At 37.6% G+C, this 26760-nt stretch overlaps 2 protein-coding genes across 6 annotated transcripts in view; both read right to left on the bottom strand.

Moving 5' to 3' along the window:
* HOOK3 (hook microtubule tethering protein 3) overlaps positions 1–26760 on the bottom strand; it is a 101251-nt gene that overhangs the window by 42490 nt on the left and 32001 nt on the right. For 3 of the 5 annotated variants that reach the window (XM_086771228.1, XM_086771227.1, XM_086771229.1), the window contains exons 4-10: positions 23105–23155; positions 17726–17858; positions 15556–15623; positions 6472–6534; positions 4944–5027; positions 3544–3707; positions 1523–1663 (exon numbers count right to left, since the gene is read on the bottom strand). In XM_086771228.1, the coding sequence (XP_086627354.1) occupies positions 1523–1663; positions 3544–3707; positions 4944–5027; positions 6472–6534; positions 15556–15623; positions 17726–17858; positions 23105–23155 (704 nt within the window). Of the gene's footprint in view, positions 1–1522; positions 1664–3543; positions 3708–4943; positions 5028–6471; positions 6535–15555; positions 15624–17725; positions 17859–19372; positions 19519–23104; positions 23156–25436; positions 25531–26760 lie in introns of those variants that run through there. The other 2 variants (XM_086771230.1, XM_086771231.1) reach the window with 2 other exon arrangements.
* Positions 25992–26760, bottom strand: part of LOC104474853 (purpurin) — a 226954-nt gene continuing 226185 nt past the window's right edge. Inside the window, exon 7 of the transcript XR_015261499.1 lies at positions 25992–26012. The gene's annotated coding sequence lies outside the window, so the exon portion shown is untranslated. The remainder of the gene's footprint in view (positions 26013–26760) is intronic.

Below are 26760 nucleotides of genomic sequence, written 5' to 3'. Positions count from 1 at the left end.
GCACAATTTCTCACCACGCAATGACCTGCTGACTGATACAGCCTGTCCCAAGCAGTAATCATGGAACAAAAAAGACAAACCTGAAAATAATGCCGGAACAATTCCAAACAGTGAGAGAAAAGGAAGTCACCTTGCCAACCTACATCCACTTAAATACTGAGCGTGCCGTTTACAGTATGCAATAACGTCTTTCGCCAGTTCGGTTCAACTCTACTGTCTAAACCACTCCTAGCTTCCTGCACGTGCACATTAGCAAAACCTAGGAAGCTGCAAAGCGTCCTTGGTCTCTTTAGCAGCAACTCGTAACATCAGCGTATTATCAACATTCTTCACATATGAAATCCCATACTAAATCCAAAACACAGCAGATACTGAGAAGAAAATTAGCTCCATCCTAGCCAAAATCAGGACAACTTGGTGACATGGAACTACTGTAATGGCTTTGGAGTGTGATTCCTTAAAAAAAAAAAAAAAAAATTAAAACAAAAAATAAAAATTAAATACCAGGCTCTGTTCATAACAGTTCCGATTTTTTTCGGTCCACTTGGTGCACTGCCAGGAAAGCAATAGCCCTCATCCCTAGTCATCCACACCCCTGCTACTATTACTGTCTCCAGTTTCATTTTAGAACCAATTTACACGTTTTTTTCCTACAAAATCTGGAGAACTCCCCATTGAATTGATGATCAATTTATGGGACAACTGGAGGCAAGTTAAACCTCCTTAATCCCAAGTGAAGTTCAGAGCCTTTCTCTGAGGCAATGAATTACTCTTTGAACCCACGCTGCCCACGTAATTTATGGAACTGTGCAGCCTGATGGGCTCATTCCTGACAGTAGTGACACAGGAAGCAATGACACATAGCTTTGGTAGAAGGCTGCTGGTGGATTAGAAACGGTAGGATTAAAATAAGCCTTGCTAGAGTGATACAAGTGGGTAGCAGATAACTGTTCTCAATAACCCAGGGCAGCAAGATGCCACCACTGAAGGATTATGTTCCATAGTAAAAGAGGCTGCCCCACCCTATAAACCCCTAGTACCATTCAAATCATGATCACTTCAGGTGCTAAAATCCAGTGGAATAGAGAGCTGTAACAGATGTGGTTCATATTAGCATTAAAAGATGAATCAAAAGCACAACACAAAATGCAAACAGTGCAAAACCCAGGAAATGAAAGGGTCCAGTTCCCTGATGAGAACAGATGTCCAAGTCATGATGAAGGTGAGTAGAGAATACCCAAGAGATCAGTCAGTGACTTGTTATGACCATAAGATTGTGTAGAATTGCTAAGTTACTAATAGTTATTGATTAGGTACATAATAAATAACTAATTTACTTAACCAGAATTGTGTGGCAGTCTGTGTACTTAACTGGAGGACCCAAAAGAACCTTGGTATTGAGAAAGGTTTAATGATAATTTAATATTATCATTTTTTAAACAAAAGCTAATTAAGACTAAGTACACTAATTATACGGATTAAAAGTTAATAGTTAAAAAAGGGTTAATGGAACAGAGTTTACCTGAGTACATCTATCTCATCCTTCAAAGATTGAGCCTCCTCTGCCAATGTAGTAAGATCTTCTGTTTGTTGTCTCAATTCAGCAATTTCCTTTTCTAGTTCTTCACAGCGTATTCGGTAGTCATCTTTGGCAGCTTCTAATCTGTAGAAATGAAGTAAAACAGAAAATAATTTCTCAGCTTGAGCCACAATTACCTTTCTTCATCATCATACTCTCCAAAAACACATGACGTGGCCTTCTCCTGCAGTGAAGGAGAACAGTAGCCCATATGCTTATTAAAAAATATAGAAGTGGACTGACTTTTCTGGTGTTCCAGATTTGACATCAGTCTTTCTATTTGGAAGATCACAAGGTAACATATACTCTCAGAAAGACAAATCCTGAGTTTTTTGTCATAGTAATTTTTCATAATCGAAGCTCAAGCAGAAATTTCTACCTGTTTTCATCTTGGGGCACTCAGAGCTTGAACATGACATCTTTACCCTAAGATTTTCTTCAGCTGTTCAACTCCTATACACCTTCAACAATATTGACCTGATTGTCAGATGTTCTAAATGCTGTAGAGCTCTAATCAAGGTGGTTTTATTTATTTACTTACTTATAAGGAACCTGTGCCTGCCGAGCACCTCTGAAGAACCAAGTCATACATTTTGTTATCTAATTAGCACATAAAGAACTCAGACTAAATCATATCTTGATCTTGATACACTGGAACTGTCAAAGGACATAAAGAACCAAGACCAGGAGAAAAACCACTGTATCACATTTGGTATCAATCAAGCTGTACATGTGTCCTGTTTGGTCAGGTGGAGCTGGAGAAGGAACACACACAAATTGCATTAGAAATCACATGCTAGGAGGGCAGAGAAAGGAGTTAAAGGATATTGGGAGATGAGTCTCATAGGTGAAAACCATTTAGTAAGAACCTAAAAACCTGAAACTACAGTAACAGGTAGTGCAGATATTGCACATGGGGAGAAAACCTGTTCAAACAGGAATTGATAATAGACTCAAGCAGAAATCACTCCAGAGCATGGACATGAATAAGGAGAGATAAGAGGGGACATCCCTACACTATTCCTTTACATGGTAGATGTATAGAAAGAAAATCAGGCACCAGCTGCTGTGAAAGAAAAACACTGAACGTTTTTCAAGAAACTGAAAAAAAAAAAAAAAGGCTATGTTTGAACATGCAGGAAAGAGACTTAGCAAGGAGAAGTGGAAAAATGGCAAAATAGGCAATAAAGAAAAGTTACGTGGCAGCTGACATAATAATTAGAAAAGAGCAACCAGAAGAGGACAGAAAGAGAAGAAAAACCGGCAGTATAAATAAACACCATAGTTTCACTCACTAAGAATAGGGAAAGCACAGCAACAAGAATGAAAAGATGATGGTGAAGTGGATGGTGGATGGTGAAGTGGATGCTTTCTTCAGCAGAATAGGCTTACATGGCCTGAAAGCAACAGTCAAAATGACCAGGAAGGCTATTTAAAGAGGAACTGTATTTCCACATGTTGAGGAAATGCAAATGAAGAGCTAAGCTTACTTATGGATAATCTCCATCTTTCAGATATGAAACAATTTGTTTTCAAACTCAGAGAAGGACACACTTTGCTGTACAATACCACCACTAGTAGAACTACCCATAGCAAACTTTCAGCTAGGAATTCCTACACCTTAAAAGTACAATCAGAATTATACATAAAGGAAAGCATGCTACTTTCCATTATCACTGGTTTTGAAAAACATGGATGAAATCATTGCACACAAACAATTCAAAATAACATCACAGATGAGAGAGTGACATGCATACAGCCTTTCAGCATTAAGAAATTATGCTTTTTTTTTTTACGCGGGAGCTTGTAAGGAAGTAAATCACAACATGTACATCACTGTGAAAATGTTACTACTGTGGTTATACCACCCATTATACTAATTTGTAATTGTCAGCAGAACCAGAAATAAGTAAGTCATGTCTGTTGCCAACTACAAACAATCTAACCCAGTGTGGCTCTTCTACCTGAATGTTTCCTCTTGGAGTTGTTCTAGTTGTGTCTGAAGCTGCAAGTGCCTACGACCTGCTGGGCTGTTGGGATCTTCAATAGAATCAGATTGATTTAAACGTTCCATCAAAACCTGGTTCTCAGCAAGCAAGCTACTCTTCTCCTCCTGGAGGGCTGCAACCTGTTGTAATGAAAGCATGAACTGGAATAACTGAGTTATCCAGCTACAAAGAGCAATTTTAAAGCACCAAAACAACCCACAAATGGAAACACATAGGCTTCAATAATCACATTTCACAAGAATATACTGTAACATTAACAGGTATTCAACTGCTATGTGATATAATAAACATATTGCAACATTAGAAGCAGATTTACCACACAGAAAACCTAACTGTTCTTAATTGTATTTTACAGAAGCATCTAAAGAAGAAGTCTTACTTATCGCAAAAGATAACTTCACTGTAAGCCTGCATTCTTTCACAACAAACAAATAAAACCAGCCCTCCACAGTAAGGCTTTTAAAACTGATTTCCAAAAGAAACAAAACCTATCAATCACACAGCTGTCCAAGGGACAGCTGTGCCCTTCCTAGATTTTTTTTTTTAATCCAGTGGCCAATCACAAGCAGACCTGAAAGTGGAACACAGTCGCAAAGATTATCCCATTTCAGCCAATGTTATGAAAACAGGCAGTAATGCAAAGAACCCAAAGTGCTGCAACTCAAACAGCTGAAGCGTGTGTTCATATATTATTAAATAGTATAGAATTAACATGCAGGAGGAGGAGGGAAAGAGAGAGAATGTGAACATTTCAATAGAAGGTAATGCTTCAGTAAGAGCTTGAATCAAATACACCAAAATCAAACCATGACACACAATTCAACTTCATTAATTCTAACAGTTACTGAACTGCTTGGCAAAAGCCTGAATTATACTCCAAAGTAGGGTTGCAATGGCAATGCCTCTCGGGGCTCGCACTTTATATTCCTCATGTCTTCTGGATGAGGTACGCTTCACTTACAACAAGGCTTAGTCTAAATCTACACACAGCTGATAAATTCCAATCAGGAGTTACTGTAGCCTAACTCTTAACTCAAACTGTTACAGCAGCATAACCTCTATTAATTCTCTAATGCAAGAGTTGAATCACAGAGCTCAACCCCTTCCTACCTGAATAAAAAAAAAAAAAAAAGTTTTGTTAATATGAATCATCTTAATACTGGCAATATTGCATCAAGATAAGAAAACAATGAAATTTTCGCTGCTAGCACAAGTAAAACAAAATAATTACCATGCAATTTTCGTATCTTTTAAAAAAATTATGTTCCCACACTATAGTTCTTGTTTTCAGCTGCCTAAAAATCGACACATCTCTTTCCCAGTTCAAATCAATAGTTACAACATAGCAAACGTACCTGCATATCTAGCTCATGACATCTCTGGGCAATTTCTTCTTTTGTTGCTAGTGCTTCATTTAATTCTTCTGTAGTTTTCTTCAGCTACCATAAAGAACAAAAATTCATAGTTCCATTACTCTCTTTGAAGTGTCTAAAAGTATTCTGAACTACATGAATGTAAAATTATTTTTACATTTTGGTAACACATTACATTTTTGGAAAACTGAGACAATTCTGCTCTTATAAAGAAACAAAGAAGCAGGTATCATTACTGTTCGGTTTGTTTGACAGTAAAAGATAAACATATCTAAAAGTAATATTGGTCTTACAAAAATACATTAGAATTATTGCATCTATTCTAGGAATTGTGTCAAAAGTCCCAAAGAACTTGGGTCTGAAGAACTCATCAACTCTGTACACTGAAAAAAAATCATCAATACCACTTTTCTTTATGGACGCAAAGAGTGTGTAATTTCAGTTTTCAATCTACTTTTCAAATACAGAAAGGACTGGAAGGTAGAGCACAGGGAATGGACAATTAGAGTAAAATCTCTCTAGTCACTGGAAGCTACTCTTACTGCACAGGAATACAACTAACATTGTGAGGGAAAAGACTACCCTTCTGAAAAAGGGCACTGAATATTGTAAGCAATGGGATATATTCAGATATTCCCTTGAAAGGCTTTACATTCAAAGACACATATCTTGCAAGTTTGCACATGAATGCAGTTAAGTTAGCATTAAAAACACAGCTACAAGAAAACTGGCCTGATAAAACAGGTGCGTGCATATTATGCATATAGAGATATACATATGTATTATTATATATGATGAATTCTAGATAGAATTTCTCAAACAGCATCATTGTATCTCATTTTTTCAAGTTTATTTCTCAAGGGCTTGTTGACATATAAAAATTAATTCCATCTGCCAGAATTTACATATTTCTGCAGAGAAAGCATGGTGGAAGAACACCACTGTACTATACTTCTCAATTAGGAAAAAGCTGATGTAGTGGGACAGTGTTAGCACGAGTTTAAGCTAGTGTAAAACCAATTGGTTTTGCATATTCTTTAAATATATTAGACATGGAAGGATTCTCTTTGAAAACTTCTCTTATTCTTTTAACAGTTCTCAGGACTGTTTTAAGGATTTTTGAGCCACATCTATGGGGTTTTTCAAACTCATGCTGGAAGTAGGAACTGGCAAAAAAAAAGTTTTATTCAAATACTACACATTTTTTAACCCTTCTTTCTCAATACTCAAAGATTTGAACTGGTCTGCAGTTTTTCTATAGCATGTTATACAGCTAAACCTGTTTTCCAAACTGAGTTTTTCTCTCCTTTAAATACACAAAATGGGTAAACTCAATTTATAAAGCAGAAAGACTTGAAATATTGAAATTTAGTTTTCACTCTGTATTTGAATTCCCCACAAAATCCTTCCATGATTAAAGAAAAAAAAAAGACAGACTTCTTAATAAAGAAAAATGATTAGGCACTGACATGCTATGATCGAAGGAAAAGAAACATCTAGTCTTAGATACCTGCCGATCAAGGTCAACATAAGCATCATTTCCAACAGAGACTGGAGACTCTTTACTCATCAACTGCAATTAGATTACACTGGATTAGAAAAAAACAAGGATTTACTTTTATATTAAAAGCTAAACTTCAATGAAATACCAAGCTGATTTTAACTTCTGGGAGTTTCGATCTGACTTCATTCGTAAGTTTTAAAATTCATTTATATATATAACATATTCAGAAACAATCACAGAAACAAATCTTCAGTATTTATAATATTTAAAGCACTACAAAAGAAATCTTACATCATCTCTCTTCCTTCTGAAAATGCACATCCTTTATCTATTATGAAACCTACCGCAAACTCTGCTAAACATTTTACTGAAGTGGCATTGGAATGATGGTAGCTATCACATACCATGCAAGACTTGCTTTTAATTGTTCTCTGCTAGTGGTTTTCATTTTTTGATCACCTAGAAGTTCACATCAATTTATTTATTTATTTAATTGAAGTTGGGGACATGTCTAGCTCAGCTAAAACAAAGATGTGCAAAACAAAGATGATAAAAATTCCTGCTCTCAGGCTGTCTGTAATTTGCAAATTTAAAAATCAAGTCTACAGAGAGTATTCCTGAAATGAGTATTACAATTCCTTGTATACTAAACTATTTTATTGCAGGAATAGCTTATAGTGGTTTTAGTCTAGAAAACTCTGCTTTTAGTGATGACTTTTTGAAAGGAAAAGAAAAAAAAAAAAGAAAGAAAGCCCTCCAAATTGACTGATATGCTTACTGAAATATAAAAAGCTGATAGGAAAGTAAATTTTCTTTCAGTAACCCACTGATCAGCTACACAGGTAGCCAGGTAGTTAAAATTTTAATTAAATGTAACAGAAGTTGTAGCCCAAAGACCTCCTCCCACCCATCTCCAGCAAGGTAAAGTTATTACTGAAAGTTGTAAGACACAAAAACGAGCAGTCTTCCAAATAAGAAATATGTCGTAACTAACTCAAAAGGTAGTATTACAGAACCACACTGATGGTTTCTGTCATCCTGTCCACAAACAGAATGTTTCATGAGTTCTCCAATGACACGATTCATGGAAGTTACCGTCAAAAAGGCCCTATCCTAACCAAAATCAGGACAAGATTTCTTTCCTAAGGCCTCCTGTCCAAGCCTGGTTACTCTCTCCAGAGACTGGGTTTCCTTTATTCCTTCCAGAAAACAGTTCTTTTGCATTACTTTTCACTGGCAAAGTTTGTCACACACACAGCACAGAGCTTACATTTCTTCTCTATCCTTTCTGTTTATATCACTGCATACAAGATAAAATCTCTGATATATTTATACACTTACATTTTTCTCCCTTTCCGTGTCTCTTTAACTGAGGTTTAGCTGCATACTACACGCTTAAATTCTTTTATCTGTCCTCAACAGTCCTCCTCAGTCTTTGATGATGTTTGTTTCTAACTGCTGAATTCCTTCCATTTTGTCTACATCTTTACAATGATAAACTACTCCAAAATGAAGCATTCCATAAAGCTCACATTCTCTGTAACAGTAATTAGAAAGTCCCTAGCCTCGGAGATGTACCCAGAACAAAGAAGTCACATGTCTTTTTCATTACCATATATACTAGCATTACAAACTGTATTTATTTTAGGGCCATGTTTTCTAAGTTTTGCCATCCAAAAAAACAATTTCCAGTTCTTCTCTGCTCAGTGATGTTTATACATGTCTTAATTACTTCATTTCACTAGCTACTGTTTAAATGCTTTTCCAGATGACTAATAGAGATATCCATATTAACCAAATACTGAACTCTTCTCCCTATTCAATATCACACAACACTGTTCACAAATACACTTCAGACACTTGTTAAGGTCCACCCATTACGACAGTACTTTCCAACTGGCAGGTCCCAGGCTGCATGCAGCCTGCAAGGGTGTACAAAAGTATGTCCCTGACAGCCACCGCCCCTTTCTGGCCCTAACACAAATTCCTTTTCAGAAACCCTGCTTCATAAGCCTGCTGAAGACTTATTGTAGGAGGAATACAAGAGGCTGTACAATCCACTAGAGGCCACTGTGGTCCTGCTGCTTTCGTGGACTACCTACAGGAAGCAGGCCAAAGTCGATCATACAGCCCCTTTATTGTTCAATGGGTTTTGCCACTTCTCCTAAAACTTCCTGTCCTTGACAACCCTTAGCAGAAACGTCCAGAAAAGAGAACATTGGCTGGAGAAGGATTAGGCAGTGGAGACACATGGTGTGGGTTTAGTGTGAATGTTATACAGAATTTGTGAATTTAACTCCACAGAGTGCATCAGGAATGTCATGGAAAATATGCATGAGGCACTGATGGCAAGCACACGTGCAGTTGACTGATTTAATGCAACAAGAAGCATCTTGCAATCTCATGGCCTGTGATACAGCGGGGATGTAAAAGAAGAAATCTAAGGGATTGTGCTGCACCCAGTAGCATGACTAGACAAGGAACAGGAATGAGATTGTCTGATTACTCACAAGGAATACAGGAATCCAACTTCTGATCATCAGTTAACAATAAACTAAAGTTAAGAAGTGGGGTGAAAATGGAAAGTTATCAGGGTGAAGGAGCGCCTCCATCTTTTCTCTACACATCTCCCAAACACTGGAGAGGCCAATGCTATATGTAAGCAAATGTCTTGACTGTGCTCTGCTCCTGGATTGCTTCTACCCATTTCTTCCTGCTTAATAGCAAACACTTTACCATAAACAACACAGCTAAAAGGGTATAACTCCATCCATCTTTCCAAACTTCTCTCTGTTTAATAAGATTTCCTGAAAAATTCAAGAGAAGTTTTACTGAATATTGTGGTTTAGGATTCTATACAGATATGTATGTCAACTCAAAATACACACTGCACCTTCCATCCACCTAAAAAATACAAGGTAACAGACTTGTCTAGTTTCCTCTGTTCTTCACTTCGTCTCATATCAATCAGCATTCTCCGATACTACTGAAGTTTACAACTCCAAAATGCTAATTCATCAGCTAACTGCTTGACAGTATACTAGCTCTTTCTGCATTATTTACTACTAATCTGATACTAGGAGGTTATTATTAATTTTTAAAAGCAAATTTCCTTACTGTCTTTTGCTGTATAATCTCCTTTACTTACAAGCTCATATTCAGGCAAATTCCTGAAACACTATTGCGGTCTCAGCGCTTCACATGCAACCTGCAACTGTGATATTATAACACATGGTCTTGGGAGGTATGGGTCAATGCCAACACTTTCGAGTTTAGAGTGGCAAACTATTTCATTTGTATTCAGTTTGCTGACTCAAGAGAATAAAATGCAGAAGGAAGTGGCCTTCTCATTATCCCTTCACAACTGCGAATTTTCTTCAGGAGCAAACTACAGGTGGGCATAAAGGTCTGCCTTTACAATTTTGCAGCAGTAGAGCTGCCTTTCAGCTCCAAACTCACAATTGAGCTTAAGTATAGTACTATCAACTATTTTCATATGTACCTTTAATATATGATAATGTGCAGAGATTTTGCAACTGAATTGATTATAAAAAAGGAAATCAAAAAAGTGTCTGCAAAATCAAGTAATTGCATTAGGCTTCTACGGCAGAAGGAAGTCTGCTTAAGAGCTTCCACAGTGAAAAAGCAAGCAACCAGCATTTACTTCCTTGCTCTTTTTCTGGTTTATTTTGTCTGTTAACAACGAAGATGAAGTAGCACAAGCATTTGTTCAAATAATCATTTGAACAAAATGTCATTTAAAATCAAAAAAGCCTACTCCCTGGTGAGGAGGTCAGTCCAGATTTTAAATGGTACAATAAATGGACAACCTGACAGTTTTTACAATTTTTTGTCTAGTTTTATGAAAAGCAGTAGTCATTCCCTGTTAATTCTTTACATCTATACATCTTCAGCTCATAGCTTTGGTATGATGTCTTACAAAACACTTACAGATCTGCTAATTTTATATTATTAAAACCTTCAATTTTTAACTGCTTTGCTTGTGAAATGTGAACAAGTTGTGTTGTCATGGATACATAAAGATTAGGGAAGGGGTAAAACCATTACAAAATCGGCACGCATGAATAATTTGAATTATGAATGCTTTTTTTTCCTGACACATGATTTGCATGAGTTTGCAAATGCACCTGCACCACTTAGTTGATTATGTTAAAAGTTCAAAACATTTGCTTTATCTGAAATGCTTCTTCTACAGTTGCTAATATTGTACGAGCTCATTTAAGTGCCCATGAAACAATGTTAAAATCCAGCTTCTGTATTCTATAAAAAGGCTGTTTTTCTTTTTTAAAACATCTTTTTGTTTGTTTGCTTTTTAAAGAGTCAAGTCTACGTATGACACAGTGTGTAACCTTTCACACAACTGGACTTTCTTTTTCCTCCAGTACTGCTAATAGACCCAAATAAATATTTTTCTGCCATAGAATCATAGAATCGTTTGGGTTGAAAGGTACCTTAATGATCATCTAGTTCCAATCCCCTTGCCCTGGGCAGAGACAACTTCCACTTAAAGTCCCATCTAACCTGGCCTTGAACACTTCCACAACTTCTCTGAGCAACCTGTTCCAGTGCCTTAACACCCTCATTGTGAAGAATTTCTTCCTTCTATCTAATCTAAATTTATCCTCTTCCAATTTGAAGCCATTACCCCTTATCCTATCACTACATGCCCTTGTAAAAAGTCACCTATCATTTCCTAGCCATTCAAAAGCCACTTCTACTTCAGATAAGATGAACCTTTAAACAGGCAGGACAAAATACAGAGGTGGAAAAATCCCCCAAAACAAACAGTTTCTACTTTGTGAAGTAATGCAGTTGGTATTAATCCAGACAGGAATCACCTTTTGCTATGGACCTCTTGCTGTTAAGAGCCTATTCTGAGTCTCAGCTTGACCTGCACAGACATCTGCTAAATGACAAAGTTTAGAGATGTTCTAAACAGCAAAGCCAAACAATTTCCCCACCTACCACTTTCATCAGTAATTAACTTGGCTGGTCAAAGAAAAGACTTGGGAAAATAACAGCAGAATTTCCAAAGGACGTCAAGGAAAGAAAAGATTAAGTTAAATAAATAATGGCCAAAATAATTTCTGTAAGGAAAGATTTTTTTTGCCTTTTAAAAAATCCACAAATTATGAAATTTAAAATATACATTATATTATATACAGTAATATATTAATTCCAAGTAATAATAAATTATAATAATATAAATAGAATATAGGAGTGTATACTACAGAATACACGATACAATACATAAGTTACAATTATATGTAATATTTTTTCAGTATTTTTGATTGCTATATCATTCTTGCTCTACCTCTATCTTGTGCACAGCTTGCACTTAGAAGTGCACATCTGCAGATTAGAATCTAAGAATCTAGGCAGCAGCAACACACCAGATAAATTTGACTGCACTGAAAAAAATAACAGAAAAGCATTGTTCAAGTTATAAAACCTATATGGAGTGGAAGGCATATTTTATTAATAATTATTTTAAACATTTAAATAAGTGAAGAAAGGAAATGCTGAAGAGTTGCAGGTTATTAAAAAAATTGAAATAACTAAATAAAATTTAAAACATAAAAGCTCCTTCCATTTAAAAAACCAGCTTCTTCATGCAAGAAAGAAAATAGGGCAGAGACTTGTTCTACTGTGCCTCATGAAATATTTCTTTGAGCAAAATGATTTATGAAAACCAAAGAATTATCACAACGCACTTATGTGCTTTACTGAAACAGAAAAATGAATTACATAACACATCAATAAAGCTTAGAGATGCCTTTTTACATACCTAATTTTGAAGAAAGAGTATTTGCATGTCAAATGCTTTGAAATGTTTGGAATAGGTGACATATCAACTTTTCAAATATGCATATATAGCTACTTTCCTAGGCACTTTATTTTGGTGTCTCCTACATAGGGCTTAGTCCAAGTCATTTGCATTCTGACAGCTGCTCCAAGAAATAGAAAAACCTCCTTAAATCCAGTGAGGTTTCACCCCTCCAGAGACAGAGACTGCAGACACAGCTCTGAAGAGACTCTCTGGATCTAAACTCTTGTTGGAATCTTAGAATATCTTAAGTTGGAAGGGATTAATAAGGATCATGAAGTCTAACTCTATGCTCCTCAGAGGACTACCTAAAACTAAACCATATGACCAAGAGTGTTGTCCAGACGCTCCTTGAACTCTGACAGGCTTGATGCCTGGGAGTGACTGCTGGGAGCCCCTTCCAGTGACCGATCACCCTCTCAGTGAAGATACTTTTCCTAACACGCAATTTGAACTTCTCCTGACGCAGCTTCATTCCATTTCCTCGTGTCCTGTCGCTAGTCACCAGAGAGAGGAGATCAGTACCTCCCCCTCCACTGCCCCCCTTGAGGAAGTTTCAGATTGCAACAAGGTGACCCCTCAGCCTTCTCCAAGCTGAACAAACCAAGTGACCTCAGCCACTTTCTGAGGTCTTGCCCTCAAGATCTTTCACCATCTTGGTCACCCTACTCTGGACACACTCAAATAGTGTGATGTCTTTTCTTATATTGAGGCACACAAAACCACACACAGTGCTTGAGGTGGGGCCACATCAGTGCGGTGCAGAGCGGGACAGTCACCTCCCTCAACCAGCTAGCTATGCTGTGCTTCATACACCTCAGGACATGGTTGGCCCTTCTGGCTGCAAGGTTACACTGCCTGCTGACTCATATTCAACTTGCCATCAACCCAAACCCCCAGGTATCTTTCCGCAGGGCTGCTCTCCAGCCTCTCATCCCCTAGTATGCACGCATGACCAGGACTACCTGGTCCCAGGTGGAGACTATAGCACTTGCTCTTCTTAAACTTTATATGGCCGGTGATTGCCCAGCTCTTTAGTTTATTCAGATCTCCCTGTAAAGCCACTTCACCATCAAGGGATCCACAGCTCCTCCCAGTTTAGTATAATCAGCAAACTTAATGTACATTCAATTCCTGTGTCCAGATCATTTATAAAAACATCAAAGAGCACTAGCCCTAAAACTGACCCCTGGCAAACCTCACTGATGACTGGCCATCAGCCTGATGTAGCCTCATTTACTATAGCTCTTTAAGCCTGCCTCATCAGCCAATTGCTCAGCCAAAGTATAATGGACCTGTCTAGCTTTATGCTGGATGTTTTGTCTAGAAGGATACTGTGAGAGACAGTATCAAAAGCTTTGCTAAAATCTAAAAGCATCACATCTACGGATTCCCCTGGTCAACTAGATGGGTGATCTTGTAATAAAAGGAAATTAGGTTAGTGAAGCAGGACTTTGCCCTCATGAACTCGTGCTGGCTATGACCAACGACTGCATTGTGTCTCAAGTGTTTTTCAATAAATACCAGAATAACCTTCTCCATAACTTTGCCAGGCACTGAAATGAGACTGACAAGCCTATGATTACCAGAGTCTTCCTTCTTTCCCTTCCTGAAAATTAGAACAATCTTTGCCAGCTCCCAGCCAACAGGGACCTCTCTAGACCCCCAAGACCACTGAAAAATAATGGAGGAAGGTCCCGCTCTCAAAGTGACTCAAAGTTTTTAAGACACTTTCTAACCTCTTCGCTAAGCGCCTGAGATCATCCTCATTTGGTTCTGAATGCCTTGGATTTCTAAGCAGCATGAAGGTAACATTAAAATCAAACAGAACTGCACCAATACCTGAATAGAAAGCTTTTTGATTCACTGAGTTTTGAAAATCTGTTCGAGAAGAACACACGCTCATCCTGGGATTTCTCACCACTTCTACTCCCCATCTCTGAGAAAGAGCACAAACACTAAACAAGTTCAATTCCTACTCATCAAATGCTGAAAATTGTGGGCTGCTTCAGATCTGGCTACTTTATCAAATGAAGGAGATTTTTACAAAAAACAAATAGGAGACTTTCAGCAGAAGGAAAGAGAATAAGAGAAGGTTTTCTATTTTAAGACAGTGCAGAATAAAGTGATGATAGTTGGGTTTAATAAAAGAGGACATTAGAAAAATCCACCAAAATGTTTTATTACGGTTATAAAGAATGCAAATGTAAAACACCCCAAAACTCAGGCAAACTGGTGCTTTTCAGCACTTACTAGAAGACGATTTAGCACAAGGATTCTTTCAACACTCATTTCAAAAGTCCTCTCTGCAATCTTAGATATAACAGTCCACACACTGACAACAAGATGTTCAACTGCATGGATACAACACCGGTCAAAGTGATAACGGGGACAGGGTCCCTTTAAGCTCACTGACATCTCTTTATTCAGACATTAGAAAAAATTTAAAGTGCTCTAGGCCTCAATGTGTAACTTAGTTTCTCTTGCTCAGGTTCAGAAGAAGTAGGATTACCAGGAATTTCCTGTTTTCCTTAGTGGTCAGCCCTGCAGTAAACCTCCATTTATGAAGACTGATAGGCACTTCACTTATGGGCACTTTGGGGTCCTAAGGAGTTACATGGTGGCTTCATGGCTACAGTGGTCACTAACACCATTATTTAATTTTCTGTGTGGTTTCAATTTACTACTGAACAACACTTCTACAAAATACACTGTGGTATACTTATTAACTTGTGAAAACATAATAGCACAAATACCTTCATTAGCATACTCACAACACTACAGCTGACAAAAGAATACTCTGCTATCCATTCTCTGTCTTTTCACTTGTCCAGTAAAAAAAACAACCCAAAGCAGTCCGTGGAGTTTTGCAATTTCGAGGTACAAACTTTGAATGAATTCTACAGTATTTGGTTACTCATATAAAAGCAGTCTAATGCACTTAGGGAGCCACAGGGTCATAAAGGTAAGGGAAAGGGAACCCTGTATCAAAAATATCTAGAAGTTTCTATCTTCTAGATTTAAAGAAAAGTGAGACATTCAACCGGAGTTCCTTGATATGAAACAAGCTTTACTGATTTGTTTTTCTAAGAAAAAATAAGATATTTTTCAATGCAAAATAGCAAAATCAATGCCCTTTATTTTCGTTACTTCCAACTATTTTTTTTCAAAGTGGGAAAAAGCATACTTTTGTAAAATGCCAAAAGGCTGAACTTTTACACATTGTGGGCACCCCAGCATACCTCCTGAATGGCTGTCATGACAACATGTTGAACCGATTCTTCCATCATCATTATGGTCTGGATGTACTCTGAAAATAAGCACATTCTGAAATGTTACTGTTCTGTGTGACTTGAGTTTCAACAGGAGGCACGAAGCTGGATTCTTCCTACAAAATGACTCGGTGACACAGATGACACTGAAATGCATATTCACCAGTCAAGTTCCACCCCAACAAACTCAACAAGATTTTATCAGAAGTCTGTTCAGACATAAATCCAGGTTCACTGGAACTCTGAAACAATGGAAAAAGTACATGGTTGTCATCCATTTTTTTTTCCTTCTGGCATCTCACATTTATGAAATAACTACTTATACTTCTTTTTTCACTTTGTTCCCAAACTATTCAGGCTATACAAATACACAATCCATGCATAGGTTGTCTTTTTGCTTACATTTAACAATAATGTTCTGCCTTCCTACAGCATCCTTATTTCAAGGCATTTTCATATCCATTCTTCATTTCTGTTATTTCTGTGCTACATCACAAATTAATCCCCTCCAGTTTTTCAGTCCTCTATGTGTAGATGTGAGCTACAAAACAGGTACCTTGTAAGATAATATAATGGTTAGAATGAAAATTCTGATATTTAGACCAAGTCAAGGAGTTTATGACTTGCCCAGTATCATACAGTTTCCAGTTAGATATGATCACCTTTACGTGCAACCTATATTATTTTAATGATTTGCCTAAGAGGAAGATGCTGGGAATCAGTTAGCTCGAAGTAATTATGTCATGCCAAGTCGCACTCGAAGTACATAAAAAACTAGACTGTCCCAGTATTTCAAACACTTAGATTTTTAATGTTCAGATTGAAAGAGTAAGAGAAACATAAGAATAAGATAGATTCCAGTTGAAGATGTCAAACAGTCACCAAAAGGAAGGAAGATAATTTTACATTAAACAGAGAGGACAGGAGGCCTAATAAAACAGAGTTATTTATGCACTCATAAATAAGTTTAGGAATAAATTCCTTAAATAAGGAAGAAAATTACCTCTATTTCAATTAATAGGATAGCCAATCAGTCTCCTGATTAAAGGAAGAATAAAAGCAATTTCAGAAGGAGAAATTAAAATTATTTAGACACCTGAGAAAACTGGAAAGGGGAAACTAGCTATAAAAGCTAAGATGCACCATGCAAAAGGACGACAAAAGGTCTGAAACTCTGGCTGCCATTTTGTCAGAAAATAAATCAAAATGAGTCAGGAAGAGATAGATATTTGATGCCAACTTTAATGTAAATACAGTAAACAGTTTTATTTACCCACATGTATTTTAAAAACATGTTCCTATGCTTCCCATTTTAAGTGTTAGTAATAAATGTTTGTAGTTGCTTTATTACCTTAATGTGGCTTGAATTAAGTGTAACTCAAGGTAACTGGGTAACAATAAGACACCTAGCACCCAACACAAGTTTAGAGCATGAGATTTGCGACACGTAAGTGTCTCCATTGTTCATCACATCCTCTGTGGCATCTGCAGGAAAAATGAATGGGTCCCTATTTTACCTGTGCAGGTCAGATAGACAGTTGTTGCCATGGGAGTAAAGAGAGGCAGAAGTCTCTTTCAGTGAGTGCTGCAGTGGGATTCAATCACCTAACAGCTGCTACAAGTGACATTTTGGATGCCCATAACGTATCACAGTCAGTCTTCAGCTGCTGCCCAGAAGTGCATGGTTGTCAACAATACTTTTTCATGTTTGCCAACTCCATGCAAAAGTCTCAGAAACTACAGTATGCCAAATCACACCAGAAGTATCTTCAGACCAGCCCCCAGTCATACTGATGGCTCTCAGTCATGCTTAGCTATCCTAATATACCTCATAAAAGGTTAAAGGGTAGGCCCAATAATCTTCCTTTGTAGAGTGCCTTTTCAGCTCAGCAAAAAAAATTGAAAATATGTATGTTGGAAGCAAAACTAGTTCCACAGTTTGACTCTCCAAAACTACTGAAGCTTTTAACAAAACAACAGTTATTATCTGTAGGACAAAATAATGTAATCACTGAAAAAAAAAAGCCATGTTTGTCTCTGACAGTAACCTGAGAAATATAATTTTTCCCCTATGTTGTTATACAACAAGCTGAATTTTCATTCACTGCCTTGAAGAAAACATGCTGTCAAAATTTAATACCTTGTTTCTGTTCACAATTCACAGCGCATCCCAAAATAAGCTGAAGCATCCTCCCAAGCTCTGCAGCATCAGCATGCTCTCCAATCAGGTTAACATCAGGAAGGGTGAAGTCATTAATCTGTTGCCCTAGAATCTGCATAAAGACCCAGTACATATATGTCTGTATCAGTACACATATACAAACATTTCAAAATACAAAGATCTCAGAATCAACAAGAGCAATTCATTTGTACATTAACAGAGTTTTCAGCCTATCTTTAAAATCAACTAAATTGCCTAATGCAAATGCAAATATTAAACCATACTGCTTGACACAACTAATATTTGGGAGAAGACAAACCTAACTGCCTCGGCTAATAAGAAACTATTAGTTTCAAACTTAGCAAGGTTTTCTTCTTCAGATAAGAAAGGTAACAAAGGCAGGCTTTCACCGTGATAAACAGCACATGGATAATTAGATTTAAATTTTAAAAAAATCTAATGCCTAGAAACCCCTTACATAGCACAAAATTTTATACATAAATCTCACACTTCTTACCATCAGAAAGCCAGAAATTGAATTATTTCACTTACACATATATATGTGTCGAGCACTGATGGATGACAAACATAAGAAAGTAAAAAACTCAATCACTTGGTCTCACACTTTTAGAAAATTTATGGATATTTAGCAAGTCTCAGAGCTAAGAAAGCAAGTTTCATGGGAGAGAATTTGAGGTAGTAGTACAATACATAATTAAACAGCCCACATGCAGAAAGAAAAAGAAAAACTGAAACAAAAAACCCCCATGTGACTTACAATTAATGTAATCTGATTTATAATTAAGAAGGATTTACATTAATGATTGTCAGTAGAAGGAATTAAACAATTCTGCTAAATTGTTCAAAGAGCTTTCAGGGGGCTGAAAATATGAATATGAAATATGGAATTAAACACACCTTTGACACATTAATTGCAGATAAAAAGAAACTGTCACTTCTTAAACAGAGTGCAATAAAGAAACAATGACTAAAGAGGGAATCAGTCATTTGTTTGCTGGATGCCCTTTTTCTCAAGAAAAACAGAAAATCGGGTAAAGTTATTTAAAAAAAAAACATTTAACAGATATACACGAAGAATACATCGAAATCAAGCCACTCAAAACTCTTCTAGGACTGGGCTTTGTGAGATTGTTGTGGTTGAGTTTGTTCTTGTTTTGTATGGTAGGTTTTGTACTGTGGCTTTTTTTTTTTTATTTTAAAACAAAAAAAAGAAAAAAAAAAAAGGTCTTTCTCAAAGACTGAGCAAAACACTACTAAAAATCTCTGTATACTTTAAAGTATACAGATTCATTCTTTTTGGAAAAAGACTTCTTTTAGGTCATTACAGTGAGAAAACAAGAATTATGTAAATGCATCAAGCACAATGGAAAATATTATCATAGTATACAGACTGGGATAATACAGTAAAACACAACATGCTTTGAATTATACAAATCCGATACGTGTTTATATATTGATCTGTAGTTCCTGAATTTCCTTCAAAAGCAATGTTGGATTTAAGTTAATAATATTACAACAGCTTCATAGTTACTGATAATAAAACTGCTGCTGAAGAAAGCTGAAGGGAAGAGGAGGCAGCGGGGAGAGGCACAGCAAGCTCATTACCCTGGACTTCAGGAGAGCAGACTTTGGCCTCTTCAGAGATCTGCTGTGCATAGTACCATGGGATAAAGCCCTGGAAGGATGATAGCCCCAAGAAAGTTGGTTAATATTCAAGGATCAGCTCCTCCACGCTCTGGAGTGATGCATCCGAATAAAGAGGAAGTCAGACAAAAATGCCAGGCGGCCTGCCTGGATGAACAAGGAGCTCCTGGACCAACTGAAAAAACAAAAAATATGCCCACAGAAGGTGGAAGCAAGGACAGATAGCCTGGAAGGAATACAGAGAGGTTGTCTGAGTAGCCAGGGAACAGGTAAGGAAAGCTAAAGCCCTGATAGAATTAAATTTGGCCAGGGACATCAAGGGCAACAAGAAAAGCTTCTACAGGTATGTCAGGGATAAAAGGAAGACCAGGGAGAATGTGAGCCCTCTCCAGAAGGAAATGGGAGATATGGTTACCAAGGACATCGAGAAGGCTGAGGTTCTCAATGACTTTTTTGCCTCAGTCTTCACTGGCGAGGGCTCTAGCCACATTGCCCAAGTCGCAGACGGCAAAGACAATGGGAGAATAAAAAACCACCCGCTATAGGAGAAGATCACGTTCGAGACCATCTAAGGAATCTGAAGGTGCACAAGTCCATTGGAATTGATTATAAGCATCTGTGGGTCCTGAGGGAACTGGCAGATGAAGTTGCCAAGCCACTGGTCATCATACTTGAGAAGTCATGACAGTCAGGCGAGGTGAGGTTCTCAATGACTGGAAAAGGGATAACATAACCCCCATTTTTAAAACGGGGAACAAGGACGACTCAGGCAACGACAGGCTGGTCAGCCTCACCTCCGTGCCTGGCAAGGTCATGGAGCAGATTCTCCCGGAAACAATGAGAATGCACACGGAAAGCAAGGAGGTGACTAGTGACAGCCAACACTGCTTCACTAAGGGCAGATCGTGCCTGATTAATTTGGTGGCCTTCTATGATAGGGTTACAGCATCGGTGGACAAGGGACGAGCAACAGACATAGTCTACCTGGACTTGTGCAAAGCATTTGACACTGTCCCACATGACATCCTTCTGTCTAAACTGGAGACATGAGTTTGACGGATGGATCACTTGGTGGATAAGGAATTGGCCGCACCCAAAGAGTTCTGGGTCAACGGCTCGATGTCCAGTGATGAGTGGGGTTGCTCAGGGGTTCGTAATGGGCCCGGCCCTGTTCAACATCTTTGTCGGCAACATGGACAGTGGGATAGAGTGCACCCTCAGCAAGTTCGCCAATGACACCATCTGTGTGGTGCCGTCAACATGCTGGAGGGGAGGGATGCCATCCAGAGGGACCCTGACAGGCTGGAGAGGTGGGCCCATGAGAACAAGGGCCCAAGGCCAAGTGCAAGGTCCTGCACAGGGGTCAGAGCAATCCTAAGCACCAATACAGGCTGGGTGGAGAATGGACTGAGAGCAGCCCTGAGGAGAAGGACTTAGGCATGCTGGTTGATGAGAAGCTCGACATGAGCCAGCAATGTGCGCTTGTGGCCTAGAAAGGCAACCATATCCTGCGCCACATTACAAGAAGCATGGGCAGCAGGTCGAGGGAGGTGATTCTGCCCCTCTACTTTCCTCTGGTGAGACCCCACCTGGAGTACTGCGTCCAGCTCTGGAGCCCCCAACAGAAGGACATGGACCAGTTTGAGAGGGTCCAGAGGAGGGCCACGAAGATGATCAGAGGGCTGGAGCACTTCTCCTATGAGGACAGGATGAGAGAGTGGGGGCTGTTAAGCCTGGAGAAGAGAAGGCTCTGGGGAGACCTTATAGCCACCTTTCAGTACCTAAACAGGACCTACAGGAAAGATGGGGAGAGGCTGTTCAGCAGGGCCTGTTGTGATAGGACGAGGGGAAATGGTTTTAAAATAGAGGGTGGTAGATTCAGATTAGATACGAAGAAAAAGTTTTTCACAATGAACCTGACAGAACACTGGAACAGGTTGCCCAGAGAGGTGGTGGATGCCCCATCCCTGGAAACATTCAAGGCCAGGCTGGATGAGGCTCTGAGCAACCTGATCTAGTGGGGGATGTCCCTGCTCCGTGCAGGGGTTTGGACTAGATGACCTTTAAAGGTCCCTTCCAGACAAAACTATTCTATAATTCTAAGAGGCACAGGCAGGCACTACGAAAAAGCCAAGGATGTGAAGGCGTAAACAGAGGATTTTGAAATCAACATCAGAGATAATTTTAATTTAACAAAAAAATAAATTGAAGGAAATAAGAAAATGAAGGATAGACGCTGCCATAAATACCCACAGAACAAAAACAGCTTTTGCCCCCCTTTTTTTAGAAAATAAATATAAAAGACTTTTACAAAAGAAAAAAAAAAAAAAAGAAAGTTTCAATTCTGGAGCAGCAGAATTCTGCAGCAAGATTACTGGGGCATAACAAAGCACACAAGCTATAAACAGGCAACTTAGGCTAATTGACAAAGACAGCAATGTAGGACAACTATTGAAAGACTGTCCTGAATGCAATACAAATTTTTGAATTTTTGAAAGTCAACAAAATTAGCATATACACTTTTCAAATGCTTTTATCTACATCAGGTGAAAGCCATATACATTCACACCTATTCTATGATTCTACATCCATTCTACTATCTACGTTTTTGTAGAAAGTCACTGCTAGGGAAGGTTGAGGAAAACATAATCAAGATTCATAGTAGAATCCAGATCATCTCCATTACCACCACAAGCATTGCCTCAGCAGAAAAAACAAAACCAAACCAAACTTATAAACGTGCACTACCTTTGCAGAATTTAATCAGCTTGAAACAGCTCAAAATTTACTTAGTAGTAAAGTTGTCACACCAGAAACATAATCATCGTACACATCAACTAGTCGAAAAGAAGTTGGCGTCACTTTGTCACAATAATATTAATTTCTATAACAAAAAAAACTTACTTATTCCAACATGGATACTTAACCGTTTACTGAACGTGAGCTATGAGCCTAACTTTTTCTTTCTGAAAATCTGGTAATTTTTAAAGACTTAATTTTAATACAAATATCTTTCTCTCCAAAGTTTTTATGGGAAGGTAATATTTTGAGACAAGCAATGTCCAGAGTATTCATATTATGGATTTTGTGCTGTAGCCTGTACAGATCAATTTGCTTCAAAACATCACTGAAACAAAAAGCACATTTCAGCTGAAGATTCACCACTTAAAAAAAACCCACTGTATTGTATCTCCTCTGGAGTAGTTCACTTCTGAGTTTGCTCAATAGCCTAAGAGAGAATACCATGGGCAAACTTCAATATTCCAGGATTAAAATATTTCATTGAAAATTTTTATGTGAGGGAAGGCTAAAAATGCTCTTTCCTCTCTTTCCACAAAAAAAAAAAAAAAAAAAAAAAAAAAAAAAAAAGAGAGAGAAAGGAGCAAGGTAGTCTTTACCTGGAGCAGAGGAGAGAAAGAAAAAACAAACACAGCTACTGTGAAAGTCCACCATCAGAACACAGTGAAAGACATCTAGTGTTTGTATGACAGAATTTGCAGACTCCTCTGGAAGCTCTGAATATTCAATAAAGCAAGCGAGAAGTTTTACAGAAGGCTAACACCTGAGAATAGGCCACTCCGTATGCCAAACATTTTGCCAGAAAAAGTCAGAATATAGCTTTCATTAAACAGGTCAACTAAAATACATAACAAAAAAGGAATATAGATGTAGATTACTTAAAATGGTTCTTACCTCATGGTTGTAATCCAATATTCCTTTTAAAATTTTCTTCAGGTTGCTTACCTATTTGACAAAAAGAAGGAAATACAATAAATGCAGAGAACAAATTACAGAGAAACGATCATAAAGTAGGCAATCACAGAAGAATCACACAAAAGAATCACTCAATTACATCTATTTTCACAATAAGACTTTTTGTTTGAGCAGTTTACTTTAGAATCATTATAAGTTATGCAATAGTCCCTCATGATCAGACTTCCAGACCTGATCACAAATCTTTATGAATTTATAGAATACATTTAAATTTATGAAAAACATCACACTGTTTTGGATAGGCTTTAGATCAGACTACAAAGCATGAACATTTTGTGGAGTACTTGCTTATCTTCTGATTATTTTTGTATCCAGAAGCTGAAACATTCTTTTCTGCCTTTCCTCTCTTTAAGTATCCTGGTGATCTATTTTCTGCAGAGATAAAACTCTTCTTCCATAATAAAATCAGGTACTGCTCAATATCCTCCTTTACTACCAACCTATGTAAGCTTAATTTATTAACTTTCTCATTAATTATTTCTTAGTTCTTTCGTTCTTGTTCATTCCCCTCCACTATAGTTCTTTACAATTGAATGTCTGTCTTACAATATCAAGGCAAAATTCACATTTCTCAGTGATGCTTTCACTGCGACACAAAGATAGCTTCTGTTCACTTGCACAACCAATGGGATCAGTCAAGGGTCTCCTGCTACACAGAATCTATGCCACACTTCTCTAGTACTGAGTACCACTCCCTTTCCAGCAAAAATCCATTTAAATCAAGTCTCTGACACAAACAGTGCATTTATTCTAAAAATGCTCAACGGATCTCATAGGTGATACTAAAAAAAAAAAATCAAACAACTTTGCTGAAAGTAACTGCTACAGATTCCCACCAATTAATGTCCACAATTTAAGCAAAGAATTTAGATAACAGTAGCAGTGCACTGTCTCCTGTGTCAGAGGAGTAGTTGGGGGAACTCGGCTTGGTTAGTCTGGAGGAAAGGAGGCTGAGAGACCTTATCGCTCTTTACAACTACCTGAAAGGAGGTTGTAGTGAGATAGGTATTGGTCTCTTTGCCCATGCAACAAGTGATAGGATGAGAGTAAATGGCCTCAAGTTGCACCACAGGAGGTTTAGATTGGATATTAGGAAAAAACTCATCACTGAAAGGGTTGTCAAGCATTGGAACAGGCTGCCCACGGAAGTTGTGGAGTCACCATTCCTGGAGATACTTAAAAGAGGTGTAGATGTAGTGCTTAGGGATATAGTTTAGTGGTGGACGTGGTAGTGTTAGGTTAACAGTTGAATTCCATCTTTAGGGTTTTTTCCAACCTAAATGATTTTATGATTCTATAGTCTATAAACAGGTCCTGCAAAGACTGAACCTGACAATTAGGATGCACCAAGTGCTGTTGCTGACAACAGCAGGGACAGCAGCAAACTGTGGAACTATAATGAAGGGAGAGCGAAAACTCTCAAATTCCACCTGTCTTAAAAGCTCCCAATAACTTATACATTCCTGATTACACTCAAAAAACATCCACCTAGGAGATTCTGTCCACTGACAGAAATAATCTGTCTTCTTCCAAAAGATCTGAGGAAACACTACAGAAAACAGTTAAGAAATAAGATACTGAAATCCAGGGACAAAAATCAACAGTTCAGAGTCAACAGAGAAAAAGGTGATGAAAGCAAAATCCAGGCTTATTTCAAGAGAAACTCAAGAAAGGAGCAGGCTACACACGCATACTAAAAGAGTTAACCATGAAATCCAAAGTGATAATGAGCTGATTACCTTATTCATATTAAACTACTCCCTTTTAGAAATAAGTGGCAAAAGCTAACCACTTATTGATACAAGAACATTCTGATTATTTTAGTAATCAGTGAACTTTAAGTCATACAACAACCAAATTCAGTCAGACTTAAAAAGTGACACATCAAATATTCTGACAGTCTAGAATGAGAACTGGAGATGCTACCTGATAACAAGTATATTACGGTCACTCCCATAACAGCATAATAATAAGTTTACTTTCAGGTTTACACCTTCTCCTCCCAAATACATACTATTTCTGTACTATTACAGAAAACATATCATGTTTCTGTAAGAACTGTAACTATCTTCTAGCTGTCTGCCCACCACCTCTCAAAGGCTATGCACGATCATAAACAAAGTTTGCAATAGATTTAAGAATTTAAAGAATTGTAAATAATTTTATTTTAATGTCACACCAGCATAAATAATACTGCACTGATTGGAATATAATTTTCAAACTTGATTCATTAAAACCTTTTGTAATTTACCTGAGTCTGCTGCAGAAAATGCCACAGAAACACAAAGGCCATCTTGCAGAATTTAAGTCCAGTTTACTGATGAAAACACTGTGAGGAACCTTGAACTTGAACATAATTCCAAAAAATAAGAAACAAAATGGAAAGTACCCACCTACAGAACACTTGTTTTCCTCTTTCCTTGTAAGCATTATTTGAATTAAAATCTCTTAAATACAGAGTCATCTTCCTCTATATAACTTTCATAGAGCTTAGAGTCGAGATGCTTGAACAAAATCAGTATTGATGAAAATCTATCATCAAAACTAACATATAGGGCAGCATCCTTGGAAAAAGAAAATAGTAAACAAACTGGAAAAAAAAAAATCTTGTCTTTGCGGTCCTATTTTATTCCCCTGTCAAACAGCAGCCCTAGGATAACTTCCTTTCAAGAGTTAACTGTACCATCTTTATATCTGGCAAACAATCAGACAATGATAAGGCTAAAGTAGCTTCTTTATAGTCTGGCTTAAACTTAATAATGATCTTCAGTATTACTCTTGAGGGCTCTCAAGTTTGTTTGTTTGGTTTTTTTCTTTTTTTTTTTTTTTTTTTTTTTTTTTAACCTGTCTGAATACACTTAGACAGTTCTGCTATGACCAACAGTTCCCATCACGGGAAACTACCACAATTTCTACTTCAAGATTCAACTCAGTAGCTCCAGTAACATTTGTCAGGTCACAGCATAAGTTTTTAAAAGGAAGACTTAAAACAGAGAAGAATGAAAATTAACAACAGCATAAGAAAGTGTTAAAGACAAACAATTACATCAGAATTCTAAATCACAGCAGGTGATGGCTTTTCAGAAATTTTTTTCTCTTTTTCTTAAGCACATGGGGGAAACCTAGCTATAAGTAGCTAACAAAGACCATTAAATCATGCAATGCTAGAACACAACAGATAGAACTTCCAATATCAATCATGGCTATGAAGCGCTGTATCATCCTTTGGAGATCAGCCATGATCACAGGGCATGCTTATTTGCTTGCATCAGCAACCTGACTTCCTCCTTTTCCTTACAAAGCATATACATTACCCTCCCAACCCCTTTCACATCCATTCCCTGCACCCATGTCTGTTGAAAAAGATATGAAACTTAATGGGCAAAAAAAAACCAGTCACAAGTATGCCTTATTGCACTTCAAAAGCTATTTCAACTCACAATACATGGATTAGTAACTATTTCTAGATGAATTTCTATTCATTTTCAGTTTCTTTTCTATATCTGTCATTTCCCCAATCTCATATTACTAAAGAGAGGACATCCACTTTGAACTAATGCACCCACAAAGGCAAC

Source organism: Chlamydotis macqueenii, chromosome Z (genome assembly GCF_036417535.1).
Source record: "Chlamydotis macqueenii isolate bChlMac1 chromosome Z, bChlMac1.mat, whole genome shotgun sequence".
In the NCBI taxonomy this organism is placed as follows: Eukaryota; Metazoa; Chordata; class Aves; order Otidiformes; family Otididae; genus Chlamydotis; species Chlamydotis macqueenii.
Note: the sequence above shows the minus strand (reverse complement) of the source record. Positions and strands in the feature narration are given on the sequence as shown.